The following is a 14,697-nucleotide window of genomic DNA, read 5'->3' on the forward strand; positions in this document are numbered from 1 at the left end:
GAATCAGAATCACAAGCTAGCTTAATAAAGCCTTGAGAAATATTATCAAATAGCTGTCTTAGTTTTTCCCTCTGTAAAAGGGGGACAAGAATGTGTTCCATAGGTTGTAGTGCGGTTAAATGAGGTAACTCATATTTATGCTAAACACAATGACTGATGACTACAATGATGACGATGATGGCAGCCGGGCGCAGCGGGTGGGGCTTAAATGGCAAGTATAGCAATACCAGGAATGGATGCCCCGGGGAGATACTTTTTATTAAGAGCTGCCAAGTTAGTATGGCTGTCTGGGATGCCCTCTGGAGACAGCAGACTCCGGGTTTGGAAACCTCAACGTCCTAGGCTTTCAGGACCTAGTGTTTGGCTAAACCTCTGGAGAACTACAACTTCCAGGGTGCACCACTTTCGCCCCGTCCATGACGTTGCAGCTCCCGTTACTCGCCAGGCTCCCGGCCCGAACTACAAATCCCAGAAGACACTGCAGCCCCGCTCGCATTCTCGTCTCATCATTCTTACTTTTGGAAGCGAAACTGCGGCCGCGTTGCCTGCTGGGAAATGTAGTTCAGCGGTGGCCGAGCCCTTCAGGCCTGGCCGCTACAATAAGGCTGGCGAACTCGCAGCGCTTGAATACCCGTGGCCTAACCGTCCACTCGGAAGACCGGTCCTGCTCGGGAGGCTCTGCAGTCGCGCCTGGGGTCAGGGCCGGGGGCGAATGCGGCTCGCGTTCTAGGCCTCCCTGGGTGAGAAAGTGGTAGACTGGCAGGAAGGCGGCGGAGGCGGACGAGACCAATGCCAGCCTGGAGGAGGAAGTGGGCCAATGGGAAGGGTGAATCCAAGTGGAGATCGTAGGGGTGGGAGTGGGGCGTGGCGCCCGCTTACCTTGAGGCTGGGTGAGGCTCGCCCCGAAATGCGGGGCGTGGGGGGCGGGGGGCAGAGGTCGCTGCCTAGAGGGGAAGAGGGGCGTCCATGTGGCGGAATGGATTTATGGTTTGGGGCTGATCAGTGGGTCTTATGGCCGAGTCTCTCTGGTTAGTGGAGACAGCTTACCAGGCCTGGGATCTGGGGAGTTTGGAGGTGCAGGAGATCCCTGGTTGGAAACTTAGGCAGGAGTGTGTTACCCAGAGAGACTGAGGGCTTCTGCTGTGCACCTGCAAAACCTTTTCCTAACCTCTTCACCCCTTCCTAACTGCTAATGGTTGGAGAAGGTGGAAGTTCTCCGGGGATAGATACTTCGTGGTGGGGGAGGGGGGAGGGGGGTTGGGTTCTGGCCAAAGGGAGCCCCAGCAGGGAAGGAAGCCTTTGAACCCTATAGCTGCCCAGAGGCCTAAGCAATGCTACTGGAGTACCCCTACATCATCATTCTAACCGTTACATAGCATTACATTAGATGCAGCCTATTTAGTCTGAACCAAGCCAGACAAATTGGTGTGTCCTGCCCCCTACTTCTAAAATATTGTAAACATGTCTCAGCTCATAGGAAAATAAATGTTCCGGGTAAATTCATGGAAAAAAATAATCAGGGTGCAATATGGAATGTTTACAATGATCCTACTTTATAATAAATTCTTATATCTCCTAAATATGTGCCATTTTGTTATGGATGAAAAAAATCCGAACTATATACTCTAAATTATTAATTTCAACTGTGGTTATTGATGGCTGGTAAGATTACAGAGTAATTTTATTCTTTTTTGTTTACATCTTTATGTAGCATCTTAATTTGCACAGTGAACACATAATTTTTTTTTTTCTGCTCCTTATTTTCCCAGGAGAGTCAGTCAGTTGCTCCGTGTGTTGTGTTTTGGAAGTCAGGTCCTAAGGCCAGCTGCTCTGGCTTGCACTGAGCCACAGGCAGACTGATTTGCCAGGAATGATAAAAAGGGGTGAATGTGAGGGGAGAATTCAGTGTGCAGTCTATGGGAGGCTAATGCTTTTTTCCTTCTTCTAGGTTGGAAAAAGACTATTTTAGCAAGTGTCACGCCATGGTATGTGGTTGTTTGGTCTATTTCAGTCTAATCTATTATGCTTTCTGGTTAAAAATGTCACCTTTCTCATTATCTGATGGATTTACGTTGCAATGCATAACTTTCTTAGGTTCTGATAACTCACCTTGGCTGGGCCATGTGAGTTATCAGAAGAGTTACTCACCATTTTGGCAGTGCTTCGAACCATTGAGTTACCATGTGAGTTACCATGTGAGAAGGAGAGAAATATTGCCTCTGAAATGCCTTTTTAGCTTTGGATTTGCTTTTTGCTTTTTTTTTTTTCTTTGAGAGTTTTGTTCTTGTTGCCCAGGCTGGAGTGCGGTGGCACGATCTTGGCTTACTGCAACCTCTGCCTCCCAGGTTCAAGCAATTCTCCTGCCTCAGCCTCCCAAGTAGCTGGGATTACAGGCGTGCACCACCACGCCTGGCTAATTTTGTATTTTTAGTAGAGATGGGGTTTCACCATGTTGGCCAGGCTGGTCTCAAACTCCTGACCTCAAGTGATCCACCTGCCTCAGCTTCCCAAAGTGCTGGGATTACACCCGACCTGCTTTTTGCTTTTTGATCAGGGTCTTTATTTCAGCATATGCTGCCTACTGTTTCAGTGTGTGTGCAATTATAAAAGAAACTTTAATACATCCTTTAGTTGTGTTCATTATGCATTTTCTGGGACAAAAGCTTGTTAAAATCATGGTTGGAGTATGGCAATTAATACATGTAATGTTCATTTCATTCTTCTTACTTTCTTCCACAGCTTTTGCCAACTTTCCAATTAAAGGTTGACATTCCTGCATAAGCATTTCTCTGTGAAAATGTCCTTGCCTCTTACAGAGGAGCAGAGGAAAAAGATTGAAGAGAATCGACAAAAGGCTCTGGCCCGCAGAGCTGAGAAGTTATTGGCAGAACAGCATCAGAGGACTAGCTCGGGCATCTCCATTGCTGGCAACCCATTCCAGGCCAAGCAAGGCCCATCCCAAAATTTCCCAAGGGAGTCTTGTAAGCCAGTGAGCCATGGTGTCATTTTCAAGCAACAGAATCTCAGTAGCTCATCTAATGCTGACCAAAGACCTCATGATTCCCACAGTTTTCAGGCAAAGGGAATATGGAAAAAGCCAGAAGAAATGCCCACAGCCTGCCCAGGCCACAGTCCACGTAGTCAAATGGCTCTCACTGGAATCTCTCCTCCCTTGGCACAAAGTCCTCCAGAGGTCCCTAAACAACAGCTCTTGAGTTATGAGTTAGGTCAAGGTCATGCTCAGGCTTCACCTGAGATCAGGTTCACACCCTTTGCTAACCCAACTCATAAGCCTCTGGCCAAACCAAAGAGTTCCCAAGAGACACCAGCTCATTCCTCTGGACAGCCTCCCAGGGATGCTAAGTTAGAGGCCAAGACAGCAAAAGCCTCCCCTTCGGGGCAGAACATTTCTTACATCCATTCTAGCTCAGAGAGTGTAACGCCCAGGACAGAAGGAAGACTCCAACAGAAGTCAGGGTCCTCAGTCCAAAAAGGAGTGAACTCTCAGAAGGGAAAGTGCGTAAGGAACGGCGATCGTTTCCAGGTGTTGATTGGGTACAATGCGGAACTCATTGCAGTGTTTAAGACCCTGCCCAGCAAGAATTATGGTAATGTCTTCGTTCTTCAGCTGTTTTTTTTTTTTTTTTCTTATTTTTGGAGTCTCTTTTAATCTAACAGTTTCTCATAAATATTAAGAGAGTGCATTGGCACATGCTGTCCATCCAGTTGTTAAAAATTTTTCAATTTTAGCTTGTTTCCCTTCATAATAGTCATTCCCTCAAACAGCTGCTAAACTTGATGGTTGTCACATGGCCATCTGGAGAACAGTTGAATGTTACTGAGAAGACGCTTCCTCTGCCAGGTGCTTTATATGCATTGTAGCACTTAAGCTGAACAGCAGTTTTTTTGAAATAAGTAGATGTTATTTTAGTTTTTAAGGCGATGGAACTGGCTCAGCAAGATTAAGTGACAGGCCCAGTTTCATTGGTCTGGAAAGGCAGCGTCAGGATGTGACTAACTCAATTACAGGCCAGAGCCATTACTCCTCATACTGCTTTGCCTGACCACACTATGACCTGGAGAACTTGGATTCTAGTCCTTACTCTGCCCCCAGTCCTCTTAGGTGAAGTTCATAACTTCCCAGGGCCTGAGTTGGTTTCCACTACATGGAATAAAAGAATTATCTATATTTACTCTTTGTCCTCTACAGAGATTTTTATAGATCAGTGGGGGCTTGCTGGTCAGCTGTTTTGAACTTGGCATCCTTCATTCATTCATTTAGAAGACAAGCTTGTGTTGAGTGCCTAAGTACAAATTGTCAACAGTCATCAGCCCTCTGTTTTGTTTCAGATCCTGACACCAAGACGTGGAACTTCAGCATGAATGACTATAGTGCCTTGAGTAAGTAGACACATGGTTGTCTCTCATGGAGGGTGACACTGGCGCTGAAAATCTTTAGAGTATCACATGTAGTCTAGCTTATGGTGTGCATGGCTTTACAGGTGGTGAAAACCCTTTCAGGGCACCCCCCCACACTCCTTCCCACTCTGTCTAGCCTAATGAGGCAGCTCTGTGGGTGAAGGCCGTTGGTAGTATTAACAAAAGCTAGCACTAAATGATGCTTGCTATGCATTAGGCTATTCTAAGCCCCTTATGCTGACTTTTATTCCTTAATAATGACTTTTTTACAGATGGGGAAACTGAGGCCCAGGGAGGATGAGTCAGTAACACAGGGTCACATAGCCAATAAGTTGTACAACTGGGATTCAAACCCTGACAGTCTGACTTCAGACTACACATTCCCACCAGACTATGCTGGCCCCGGCGGTGACAGGCAGCTCAGGCAGCCTGCCAGCCCCTGCTCCCAGGAAGGTAACAGTTCAGCAAACAGCACAGATCCTCAGAGTACTCTCTGTGCAGCTAACTACTCAAAAATGCAAGGAGGGGGCATTGGCCAGGCAAGTTCCAGCTAATGCAGTGTCTGGTCATAGTCAGCACCTGGTTACGTCCCTCTGTCTTCTGAGAAAACTGTCATACACTAAAGTTTTTGTCACTTGATCCTGGTACATGGAGCTTGCACACCTGTGTCAAAGCGTCAGCTTTGTGTTTTCATCTTCCATTTATTTTACTCTTCTCCCCCAGCTGCCATTTCTACACCCTCTCTTCCTCCCCCCAGCTTAAGAAGGGAAAAGATAAGGATGTATGCTTAGGTCACTTTGCAGATTTGGGGTATGAGGTAGGATTATCTGGAGGCACCAGTACAGTCTCTGGGAAAGGTGGTTTGGGCCAGTGATGGGACAGCTCCCTGCAGAATTTCCTGGTTTTCTCCTTGGCCTCCAGTTCTTGAAATGTGTACATTAGGCGATATCTTTCTTTGGTAGCTGCTAGTGTTGTTAGTTTGCGAGGGCTGCCGTGACGAAGTACCACTGACTGGGTGGCTTAAACAATACAAATTTATTTTTTACAGTCCTGGAGGCTGGAAGCCTGAGATAGGTAGGGTTGGTTTCTTCAGAGGCCTCTCTCCATGCCCTGCAGGTGGCTGTCTTCTCTCTGTGTCCTTGTGTGGATTTTCCTTTGTGTGTGCAAATCCCTAGGGTCTCTCCCTTTTCTTAGAAGAACACCAGTCATTGGATTATCGCCCACCTTGGTGACCTCATTCAACTTATTAACCTCTTTAAAGGCCTTATCTCCATATACAATCACATTCTGAGGTCCTGTGCTGTGTGTTTAACATGAATTTTGGAGGGACACAATTCAACCCATAACGCTGCTGCTGCTAGCTCCGTCTAGCGAGGGCTCATTTTTTAATCGATTTATTTGGTGTTGGAACGGGGAGACCCAAGGCTCTGGATAAAGATTGCAGATTTTGACACCTGGTATTCTCATTGCTGGTGATTTTAAACCAGTGGTTTCCCCTGTTGCGGTTGTTTTGTCTTTTTACTCTTGTTCTGACCACGGTGCATGGTGACTTAGATGACTCCTGCTTTTGCAGATTCATTTAGGTTTTTTGTGTGATATCGTTACTTTTTTTTTTGAGACAGAATCTCACTCTGTCGCCCAGGCTGGAGTGCGGTGGTGCGATCTTGGCTCCCTGCAACCTCTGGCTTCCGGGTTCAAGTGATTCTCCTGCCTCAGCCTCCTGAGTAGCTGGGATTTCAGGCGTGTACCACCATGCCTGGCTAATTTTTATATTTTTAGTAGAGATGGGGCTTCCTCCATGTTGGCCAGGCTAGTCTTGAACCCCTGACCTCAGGTGATCTACCTGCCTCAGCCTCTAAAACTGTTGGGATTATAGATGTGAGACACTGTGCCCGACTATCATTGCTTTGTGTAATGCTCCACATGTTTTGAAAACCATGTTTATTGGATACAAAATTCTCCATATATACTTCTCAATGAAGCTCATAGAAGAGAAAAAAAATTCTCCATATAGCTTTTAGATGAATTTTTCTAATTGTTTGGCTCCTCTGCATCTTTACCAATGTGTTACACACTTGAGCTTTTGCCTGCTGAGATAAACCTTGAAATTCCTTGCCATAATTATGGATTTGTGAATTTCTCCTTGTATTTCTAAGTTTCAGATAGGTTCATGATTGTGTGTCATGATTGGCTTTTTATTGGTATAACATATAAAATTGTCTCTGTGTCAGTCTTTCTGTCATTTTGCTTTAGGTATATCTCTGGATTTGGCTTCATTAACCCTACCACATACTCACTGTAGAACATATTTTGACGTGTGAAGAAGAAAAACTATCCCCCGTAATCTCCCCACTCAACTAACCATTATTAACATTTTGGTTTCATTCCCTCCAGCCTTTTTTCTATGCGTTAAAATATAAAGTTTTATATATGCATATAATTTGTACTTTGCCCTTTTAATTTAATACTCCAGCATAAAGCATATTTACTTTACTGAATGTTAACAGTTAATTCTAAGTGATGAAAATGTGTCCATTATCATAATGGGCCATTTTGACCTTCAAGAAATGGTTTCGTGTTGTTGAACTACTTTTGTCTTTTCCAGAATTTTTAATACAAAATAAATTTTGATAGCTGTATAACATTCTGTCTTATGAATGTGTCATACATTGCTTAAATTGCTGTTGTTTATTTTTTCCTGCTTGATTTTAATTGGCTGCCAGTTTTTCCAGTTTTAAAGCTGTAGAGGAACACCTTCGTACCTAAGTTTTTGTCTGTATTTTCAACTGGTAGTTGGGATAGATTCCCAGAAGTTGAATCATTATTCTTAGAGCTCTTGCTATAATTGCCAAATTGTTTTCCAGCAGGTTTTATTCCCAACTAGCAATATGGATGTCTAATTGTTTCTCATCCTGCAAGTTTGAGAAGTAAAAAAGTATCTTATTTTTCTGATTATTTGTGAAGGTGAACATTTCTTCAAATGTTTCTTAGTCTTTTTCCTCCTGTTTTGAATTGGCTACATCTCTACCCTCTTCTTTTGTGGTCTTAGTACTTTTTTAAAGCATGGGTTCTTTTTATATTTCTTTACTCAGGGTTTTTTTCCTTTCACTCCAGTGTGTGTCTGTTGACAGCTTAGTGTTACACAGCTGAATTTGTTCATTATAAAATGCATCTGTAGTAGATGAAATAATGTTCAGAACTGTGTGTTTGTGACCTGGTGATCCTGGTCCTCACTCCTTTGTTCTCTGAGCAGTAGACAGAGTAGCGACCTAGGAGTGGGCTTAACTGGGTGATTTGTGGTGTGCTGACTTCAGTGGCTTCTCCAACACCGTGCCAGAAATTATCTAATAAGTTTATTCATCCTGGCGAGCTTCCTCTTCCCCTTGTTAATTTCTGAATTTTAAATGTTTTGATGTGAAAAATGTAGGGAGGCCAGGTATGGTGCCTCATGCCTGTAATACCAGCACTTCGGGAGGCTAAGGTGGGTAGATGGTTTGAGCTTAGGGATTTGATACCAGCCTGGGCAACATAGCAAAACCCTGTCTCTACAAAAAATACGAAAACTAACCGCATGTGGTGGTGCACACCTGTAGTCCCAGCTACTGGGGAGTCTGAGGTGGAGGATAGCTTGAGCCAGGGAGGTTGAGGCTGCAGTGAGCCATGATCATGGCACTGCACTCCAGCCTAGGTGACAGAGCAAGACCCCGTCTCAAAAAAAAAAAAAAAAAAAAGAAAAACTTAAGGAGATGGAAAGTTACATTCAGCAAATATTGAAATTCCCAAAGCCCCAACTAAAAAACACTTTCAAGTCTTCCTAATCTAACAGTGCCTTTTCTTGCCTTCCTGCCAAACCTAGTGCCTCTTGACCATGTCCCTTCCCCACTTTCTCCCTCTTCCCTTGCCTGTATTTCAAAGCCACATCATAGTCCCCTGCTTTATCACTTCTGTTCGATTCTTCTTCTTTGGCAGTGAAAGCAGCCCAGAGCCTCCCCACGGTCAACCTGCAGCCTCTGGAATGGGCCTATGGCAGCAGCGAGTCACCCTCCACCAGCAGTGAGGGACAGGCCGGCCTTCCATCAGCTCCATCCCTTTCGTTTGTCAAAGGGCGATGCATGCTCATCTCCAGGGCCTACTTCGAGGCAGACATCAGTTATTCACAGGACCTTATTGCGCTTTTTAAACAGATGGATTCCAGAAGATATGGCAAGTAATTTGTCTTTGTCTGATTCCCAGAATGTGTAGTGGTCTGTGATCTCAACATAAGGTGTTTTTCTCTACCTTGAATATTCAAAAATTACTTTCTTGGGAAAGACTTCCTGTTCTGCTCCTCTTCCTATAGAAAGATGACACGTTAATTGTTCCAGATAGTAAACATACAGTGGTGGCTGTTTTGTCATAAGGCCTCCCAAAGAGAAGACCTCATAATTTCCCCCTGGTCAATATCTTCTTGGTAGAAGCAGGTAAATTCCTGCTTCAGCCATTTAAAACCCATCTGTTTTTATTTTGGCCTTTGCAGAGCAGAAAAACAGGTGGTTGCCATAAAAATAAATGCTTTTCCATATGCAAACTTAGTGGTTTTCAAACTTGAGCATGCAGGGAACTGCCTGCAGGGGTTGTTAAAACGCAGCTAGCTGGGCCCCACTACTGGAGTTTCTGATTCTGGAACTTGAGCATGGAGCCAAAATTTTGCATTTCTCACAAGTTCCCTGAGCTGGTGCTGCTGCTGGTGATGGTGCCACAGTTTGAAAATGCTGGTAGTTCTGCTCTCGGCCTGCCCATCAGCATCACGGGGCCACTTCGAAAGCACCGATGCCTGGTTCTTACCCAGAGATGTTGTTTATTTTGTCAGAGGTGGGGCTTGGACATTGTCGGGGTGTTTTTTGTTTGTTTTGGTTTTTTTAATCTTCAGATAAGCCTAATTATAAGCCAGTCTTGAAATCTACTGGCCACAACAGAATAGTTTTGCTGTATTTTATTTTATTTTATTTATTTTTGAGATGGAGTTTCACTCTGTTGCCCAGGCTGGAGTGCAGTGGCGCAATCTTGGCTCACCACAACCTCTGCCTCCTGGGTTCAAGTGATTTTCCTGCCTCAGCCTCCCGAGTAGCAGGGACTACAGGCACCTGCCACCACACTGGGCTAATTTTTGTATTTTTAGTAGAAGTAAGGTTTCATCATGTTGGCCAGGCTGGTCTCGAACTTCTTCACCCACCTTGGCCTCCCAAAATGCTGGGATTAATTACAGGCATGAGCCACCGTGCCTGGCCATTTTGCTTTATTTTTTCATGAGGTTCTTCAAAAGCTCCCCCTTCAGAATAGGGGAGAAGCAGCTATAGATTCTAGACTCCTGGGTGTCATTCTCAGCTTGGGCCACATTGTTTTTTAAAAACTATGTAGTTTTTATGGATCAGTGTTTCCCCATTCTTGAATTGGTTTAATCTTGTTCTTAATCAAGTAGAACTCAAATACTTAAAACCTCATGCCTTTGAGACCTCACATTCAAGCATCGTCCTGGAAGAAGCCTCTAGAATTGCTTGCTTAACAAGAGCTTTCATCAGGGTTTGGGTTCCGGAGGAGGCTGATGCTGGTTGCTACGTCATCATCCTTAGATGGATGCAGTTTGGACTGATGAGGGCAGACGGGTGAGCAGGGCACAGGGGAGTTGTGCGAGGCCCAGGCAGGTCGTGAGATGAGCTGCTCCACGACAGTCTAGATCCTTTGCCTTTCCTGCCCCCTCAGGTGTTTGGCTTCAGCTTGGGGTGGCCCTTAAAAGGCAACTACGGGCCGGATGTGGTGGCCTGTAATCCCAGCAGTTTGGGAGGCCAAGGTGAGTAGATCACCTGAGGTCACAGGAGTTCGAGACCAGCCTGGCCAACATGGTGAAACCCTGTCTACTAAAAATACAAAAACTAGCCAGGCATGGTGGTGCCATCCTGTAATCCCAACTACTCAGGAGGCTGAGGCAGGAGAATCGCTTGAGCCTGGGATGCAGAGGTTGCAGTGAGCCTAGATCGCACCACTGCACTCCAGCCTGGGTGACAATCTCAAAAATAAAAAATGCAAATACAGTGATATGTGTCTATCACCAGCCTGTGAGATCACACTCCTGACATGGTCTGCATTCTGGGAGTGGGTACCATGAAGGTATGGATACTGATCCTGCTCACACCCAGGTGTCCAAAAACCGTGATTGGTTCCTTTGCCTTAGCTGTTGTTCACATCTTTTCCTGTTTGCTGCTGTGCCACTGTGAGAATCAAGTTGTCAGAAAGGGCCTTCCCCTTCTAGTTCTGCATTTACAATTAGTCTGTCTGCTTTGTTCCTTCCATCAGGTTGTACCTGGACGACCTCGCTTTTTCCTGAAACTGACTCTGTGTCCATGATGCCTTTTTCTGACCACCTTGCTTTTGAAGGAATCATACAGTGAAGAATGAACTTTTGCTGCCCAGATAGCATTTACTGAGACCAAGCTTTCTTGATTTTTCAAAAGATAGATTAGTAGAGAAATTCCTCTATTTAAAGAATCAGCCACCATTGGGTAGAAAGATGCTCACCTTTCTTAGTTGATGTTGTGTGTAATTTATACTACACTATGCTGATTAGCAGATGATGTAATAATCCCACTAACAATAATTCATAATAACTGGCTTTTGGGGTGCTCATTGTTTTCCAGTCATACTTTTATAAGCATTTTCCTTTAATTTCATGTAATCCTCACAGTAACCCGTGAGGTAGGGGTTGTAGTATCTGTATTTTTCAGATGTGGAAACTGAGGGAGAGGTGTTACAGTGACTTGCCCAAGGTGACATAGCTAGCAAGAGGCAGAGCCAAAATTGAAACTTTGGCAGTTTGACCACTGACCACATGCAACTTGTTTCCCATGTGTAAAATGGAGTTAACAACAGCCCACCTTACAGACTTGGGAGGGGCAGATGAGAGGGTGCCACTGAGTGTTGGCACAGTGCCGGGCTGAATGCGAATGCTGCTTAGGTGTGAGCTACAGTTACCACCCCTGTCACTCAGGGCATTTCTGACCTGCTAGACCCTCCCCAGCCATGTATCCTGTGGCACCTTTTATCACAACCCTTACAACCCAGTGTTGTCAGCATCTCTGCCTCTTTTTCCTCCCAGTATACTGGGGAAGCCTCCAGGGAAAGTACTCTCCTAATTTCTGTATCCGCAGTGCTAGGTGCAGGACCAGCTGCCACATTGTCTAAGCTTAATGGAAGTTTATGAAATCAAGGAATAAATGAGTAAGTGTGATCACGTAGCAGAAGGGCAGGGTGTCCTATTTGCTTATTTATTTCTTGTCATTGCAGATGTCAAGACCAGGAAGTGGAGCTTTCTCTTAGAAGAGCACAGTAAACTAAGTGAGAAGCCTTCCTTACTTGTTTTATATCATGCTATTGTTAAGCTTTAATAATTCACCTTAAATTTGATGTATTTTTGAAGAATCTTCTCCCTTTGCTGTGGTGGGATGCTTGAGTACAGGGTAAGTAAAGGTGAGGATGCAGCCTTGTCCACATCCACTGAGATGTTGGCTTTATGACAGCCCAGACAAATGCCGGGCCTCTTCTGTCATAAGGGTGAGGTGGCAGTAGTGAAATTTCCCAGGCCTGTGAAACCTTCCTGCTGTCATAGAAGTGCTAGAAGCGTGGGTACATAGACTTTAGGAATCAGAAGTGAGCTAGGATTGCTTAGCTTAGGTGGAAGTGACCATAGATTACTTCTAAGAATAGGCTCTCAGTGTACTTCTAGAACTGGGATGATCAAGAAAGATAGGAGAGTATCACTGGGAATGGACTTCATAATAGAGTTCTGTTTGAGGCAGAAGTCAAGGCCAGGGACTTAGGCATTTTAACAAGCGCTTTACAGACTGACCAAGGAAAAGGGATATGTGTACAAATAGCATAAGTGCAAGAAGAGGAAGCCAGTTTGGGTTTATCATTTTTCTTCTCTGTGTTTTGCTTAGATGGGGCAATAAATTCTAATATGCCTGGAAAAAGGAAATATGGTCATATCTCAGACTGTACCAGAATACCAGTCCCTTATCTATCTGGCTGTAACAATTCTGCATTGGGTTTGCAGCTAGCATGGCTTATGTTCCTCTGCTTTTCTCCTAATCCTGACGGCCTGTTGGGCCTCCCAAACCAAGGAAGGAGTCATTTGTGGGTACCAATCAGGCCAGGACAGACACGAGCCAACCCTGGGAGCTCTGAGTCATTGGCCATCTTCCCTGGCAGGCTAGGGCTTCAATGTGAGGGAAAAACTGGGTTCCTTCCTTTTGTCTCCTTCTTATGTGACTTATGATGTGACATTGGGTAAATAATTAAACATTCTGGGTCCCATTGTCCCTTTAGTAAAAAAAGCGGTGGTCTTTAATCTCTATCTGCTCTCCTGACATAGGAATTAAATATAAAGGAAGAGCCTTTGGTTCCTTGAGCAAAACTTGCTGTGAACTACATGATTAGGTTTGAATATGAGATGGTAACTTAATAAATGCTGGCTGAAGCAGAAAGAATGGCTCACGGTGATCTTGAGACTCTCTGGCTGCTACTATTTGGAACTTGTGATTTAGAGGGAATTATTTGGCAAAATCTGAATTTTTTTTTCTTTTTGAGACAGGGTCTCACTGTCACCCAGGCTGGAGTGCAGTGGCATGATCTCAGCTCACTGCAACCTCTGCCTCCCAGGCTCAAGCGATTGTCCTGTCTCAGCCTCCCAAGTAGCTATACACAGAATCCTTTTGGTGCCACTTTGCCAGCTGGGCTCGCCACTGGGCTTGCTCTGCCCACTCGACCTGGCAGGCTGCGCTCGGCTCATGCTACCAGTCCAGATTCCACACCCACTGAGGGTGAGCTAGGCATGGAGCAGCAGAGGGTTTGTGAGCAAGTGAGTGTAGAGTCTGGCGCAGCAGAGCGGGCAGCTCCAGACTGTGGCACAGGCACCAGCTCTGTATGAGGCTGCAGCTGGACTAGGCATACCACAAGCAGCTTCTGCCTTGGGCACCAGCATCTGGATGATGGGAATGTGCTGGTGCCTGAAAACTTGAAGACACCAGCAACCATGGAGCCCCAAGGGGGTGTTACAGCATGTTACAGCTCTGGCTGAGGGAGTCCCAAGGTCTGGGCTCCCAGAAAGGTTGCCACTCTTCACTCCTGTGGTTCGGCAAACAGGAGCATGTCACTGCCTGCAGCTTGGCGAGCAGACCAGGAATGTGTTATAGCCCTTTTCTCACCTGCCATTCAGCGGGTCCCAGATTCTTGTCCTGCGTCCAAGAAGAATGAGGTTACATGAACAACTGGAGAGTGAGCAAGGCAGAGAAGGGTTTTATTGAGCAACAGAACAGCTCTTAGTGGAGAGGGGACCCAAAGTGGGTAGTCCCAACGTGTGGCTGAGTCCAGGGTTTTTATGGGCTCAGAATGGGGGTGTGTGTGCTGATTGGTCCATAGGCAGGCCTGGAAAAAGCACCATTCAATTGGCTAAAAGGCATTGAGGCAGTTCTTATTCTGGGTTGTGGACTCCACCTGGAACTGACAGCCTGGTTTTCAGGTTTCAGTCTGTCTTTGGCTTAAAGGTTGGGTTTCACTGTGGGCCCACCCCTGTCTGCCTAGGAAGTTGTCTGCCTCCTGCTGTTATCAGCTGGAATTATAGGCGCATATCCCCATGGCCGGCTAATTTTTGTATTTTTAGTAGAGATGGGGTTTTGCCATGTTGGCCAGGCTGGTCTTAAACTCCTGGCCTCAAGTGATCCTCCCACCTTGGCCTCCCAAAGTGCTGGGATTACAGGCGTGAGCCACCGTGCCCAGCCACAAAAGCTGAATTTTTTAAGAAAAATAGAAGTGAGTTCTTTCCTTCTCGCTTTTGTCTTTCAACCAGGAAACACACACATGTTAGCTATAAAGTCTTTGACTTTTATGGAACGACAAAAAGGACATTTACAGCATTAGTAGATAAATGTAGTGTTGAAAAACCATGACTTGTGACTCACATAGCATTGTAGAGTGGTTCCTGATTTTTTGCAGACAACAGACTCCTTGAAATATCTGATGAAAAGAATGGATTCTTCACCCAGAAAAAAAATGCATATAATGGCCACAAATAAGATTTTGCACTTGATAAAGATGATTCCATGGATCCTGAGTGAAGATTCTAGATTTAGAGTTTTTACCTGCTATCTCATCATGACAGTGTCTCACGGAAGATAAGACTGAGAAAAGGTTGGGCCCAGAGAAGGGAAACAGTGGCTTTCCTTACTGGGAGCATTGCAAGGTTACAGT

At 45.2% G+C, this 14,697-nt stretch overlaps 1 protein-coding gene across 16 annotated transcripts in view; it reads left to right on the forward strand.

The window, feature by feature from the left end:
• Window positions 1-424: 424 nt before the first annotated feature.
• Window positions 425-14,697, forward strand: part of SMARCAL1 (SWI/SNF related, matrix associated, actin dependent regulator of chromatin, subfamily a like 1) — a 71,004-nt gene continuing 56,731 nt past the window's right edge. For 2 of the 16 annotated variants that reach the window (XR_010149877.1, XM_009444242.5), the window contains exons 1-6: window positions 527-826; window positions 1,949-1,985; window positions 2,740-3,608; window positions 4,351-4,401; window positions 8,389-8,622; window positions 11,737-11,787. Coding sequence is in view for 13 of the 16 variants with exons in the window: in XM_009444242.5 (XP_009442517.1) it covers window positions 2,798-3,608; window positions 4,351-4,401; window positions 8,389-8,622; window positions 11,737-11,787 (1,147 nt within the window). In the remaining 3 variants the exon portion in view is untranslated. Of the gene's footprint in view, window positions 891-1,948; window positions 1,986-2,739; window positions 3,609-4,350; window positions 4,402-8,388; window positions 8,623-11,736; window positions 11,788-14,697 lie in introns of all 16 variants that reach the window. The other 14 variants (XM_001153008.7, XM_063790742.1, XM_063790738.1 and 11 more) reach the window with 12 other exon arrangements.

This window comes from Pan troglodytes, chromosome 13 (assembly GCF_028858775.2).
Source record: "Pan troglodytes isolate AG18354 chromosome 13, NHGRI_mPanTro3-v2.0_pri, whole genome shotgun sequence".
Lineage (NCBI taxonomy): Eukaryota > Metazoa > Chordata > Mammalia > Primates > Hominidae > Pan > Pan troglodytes.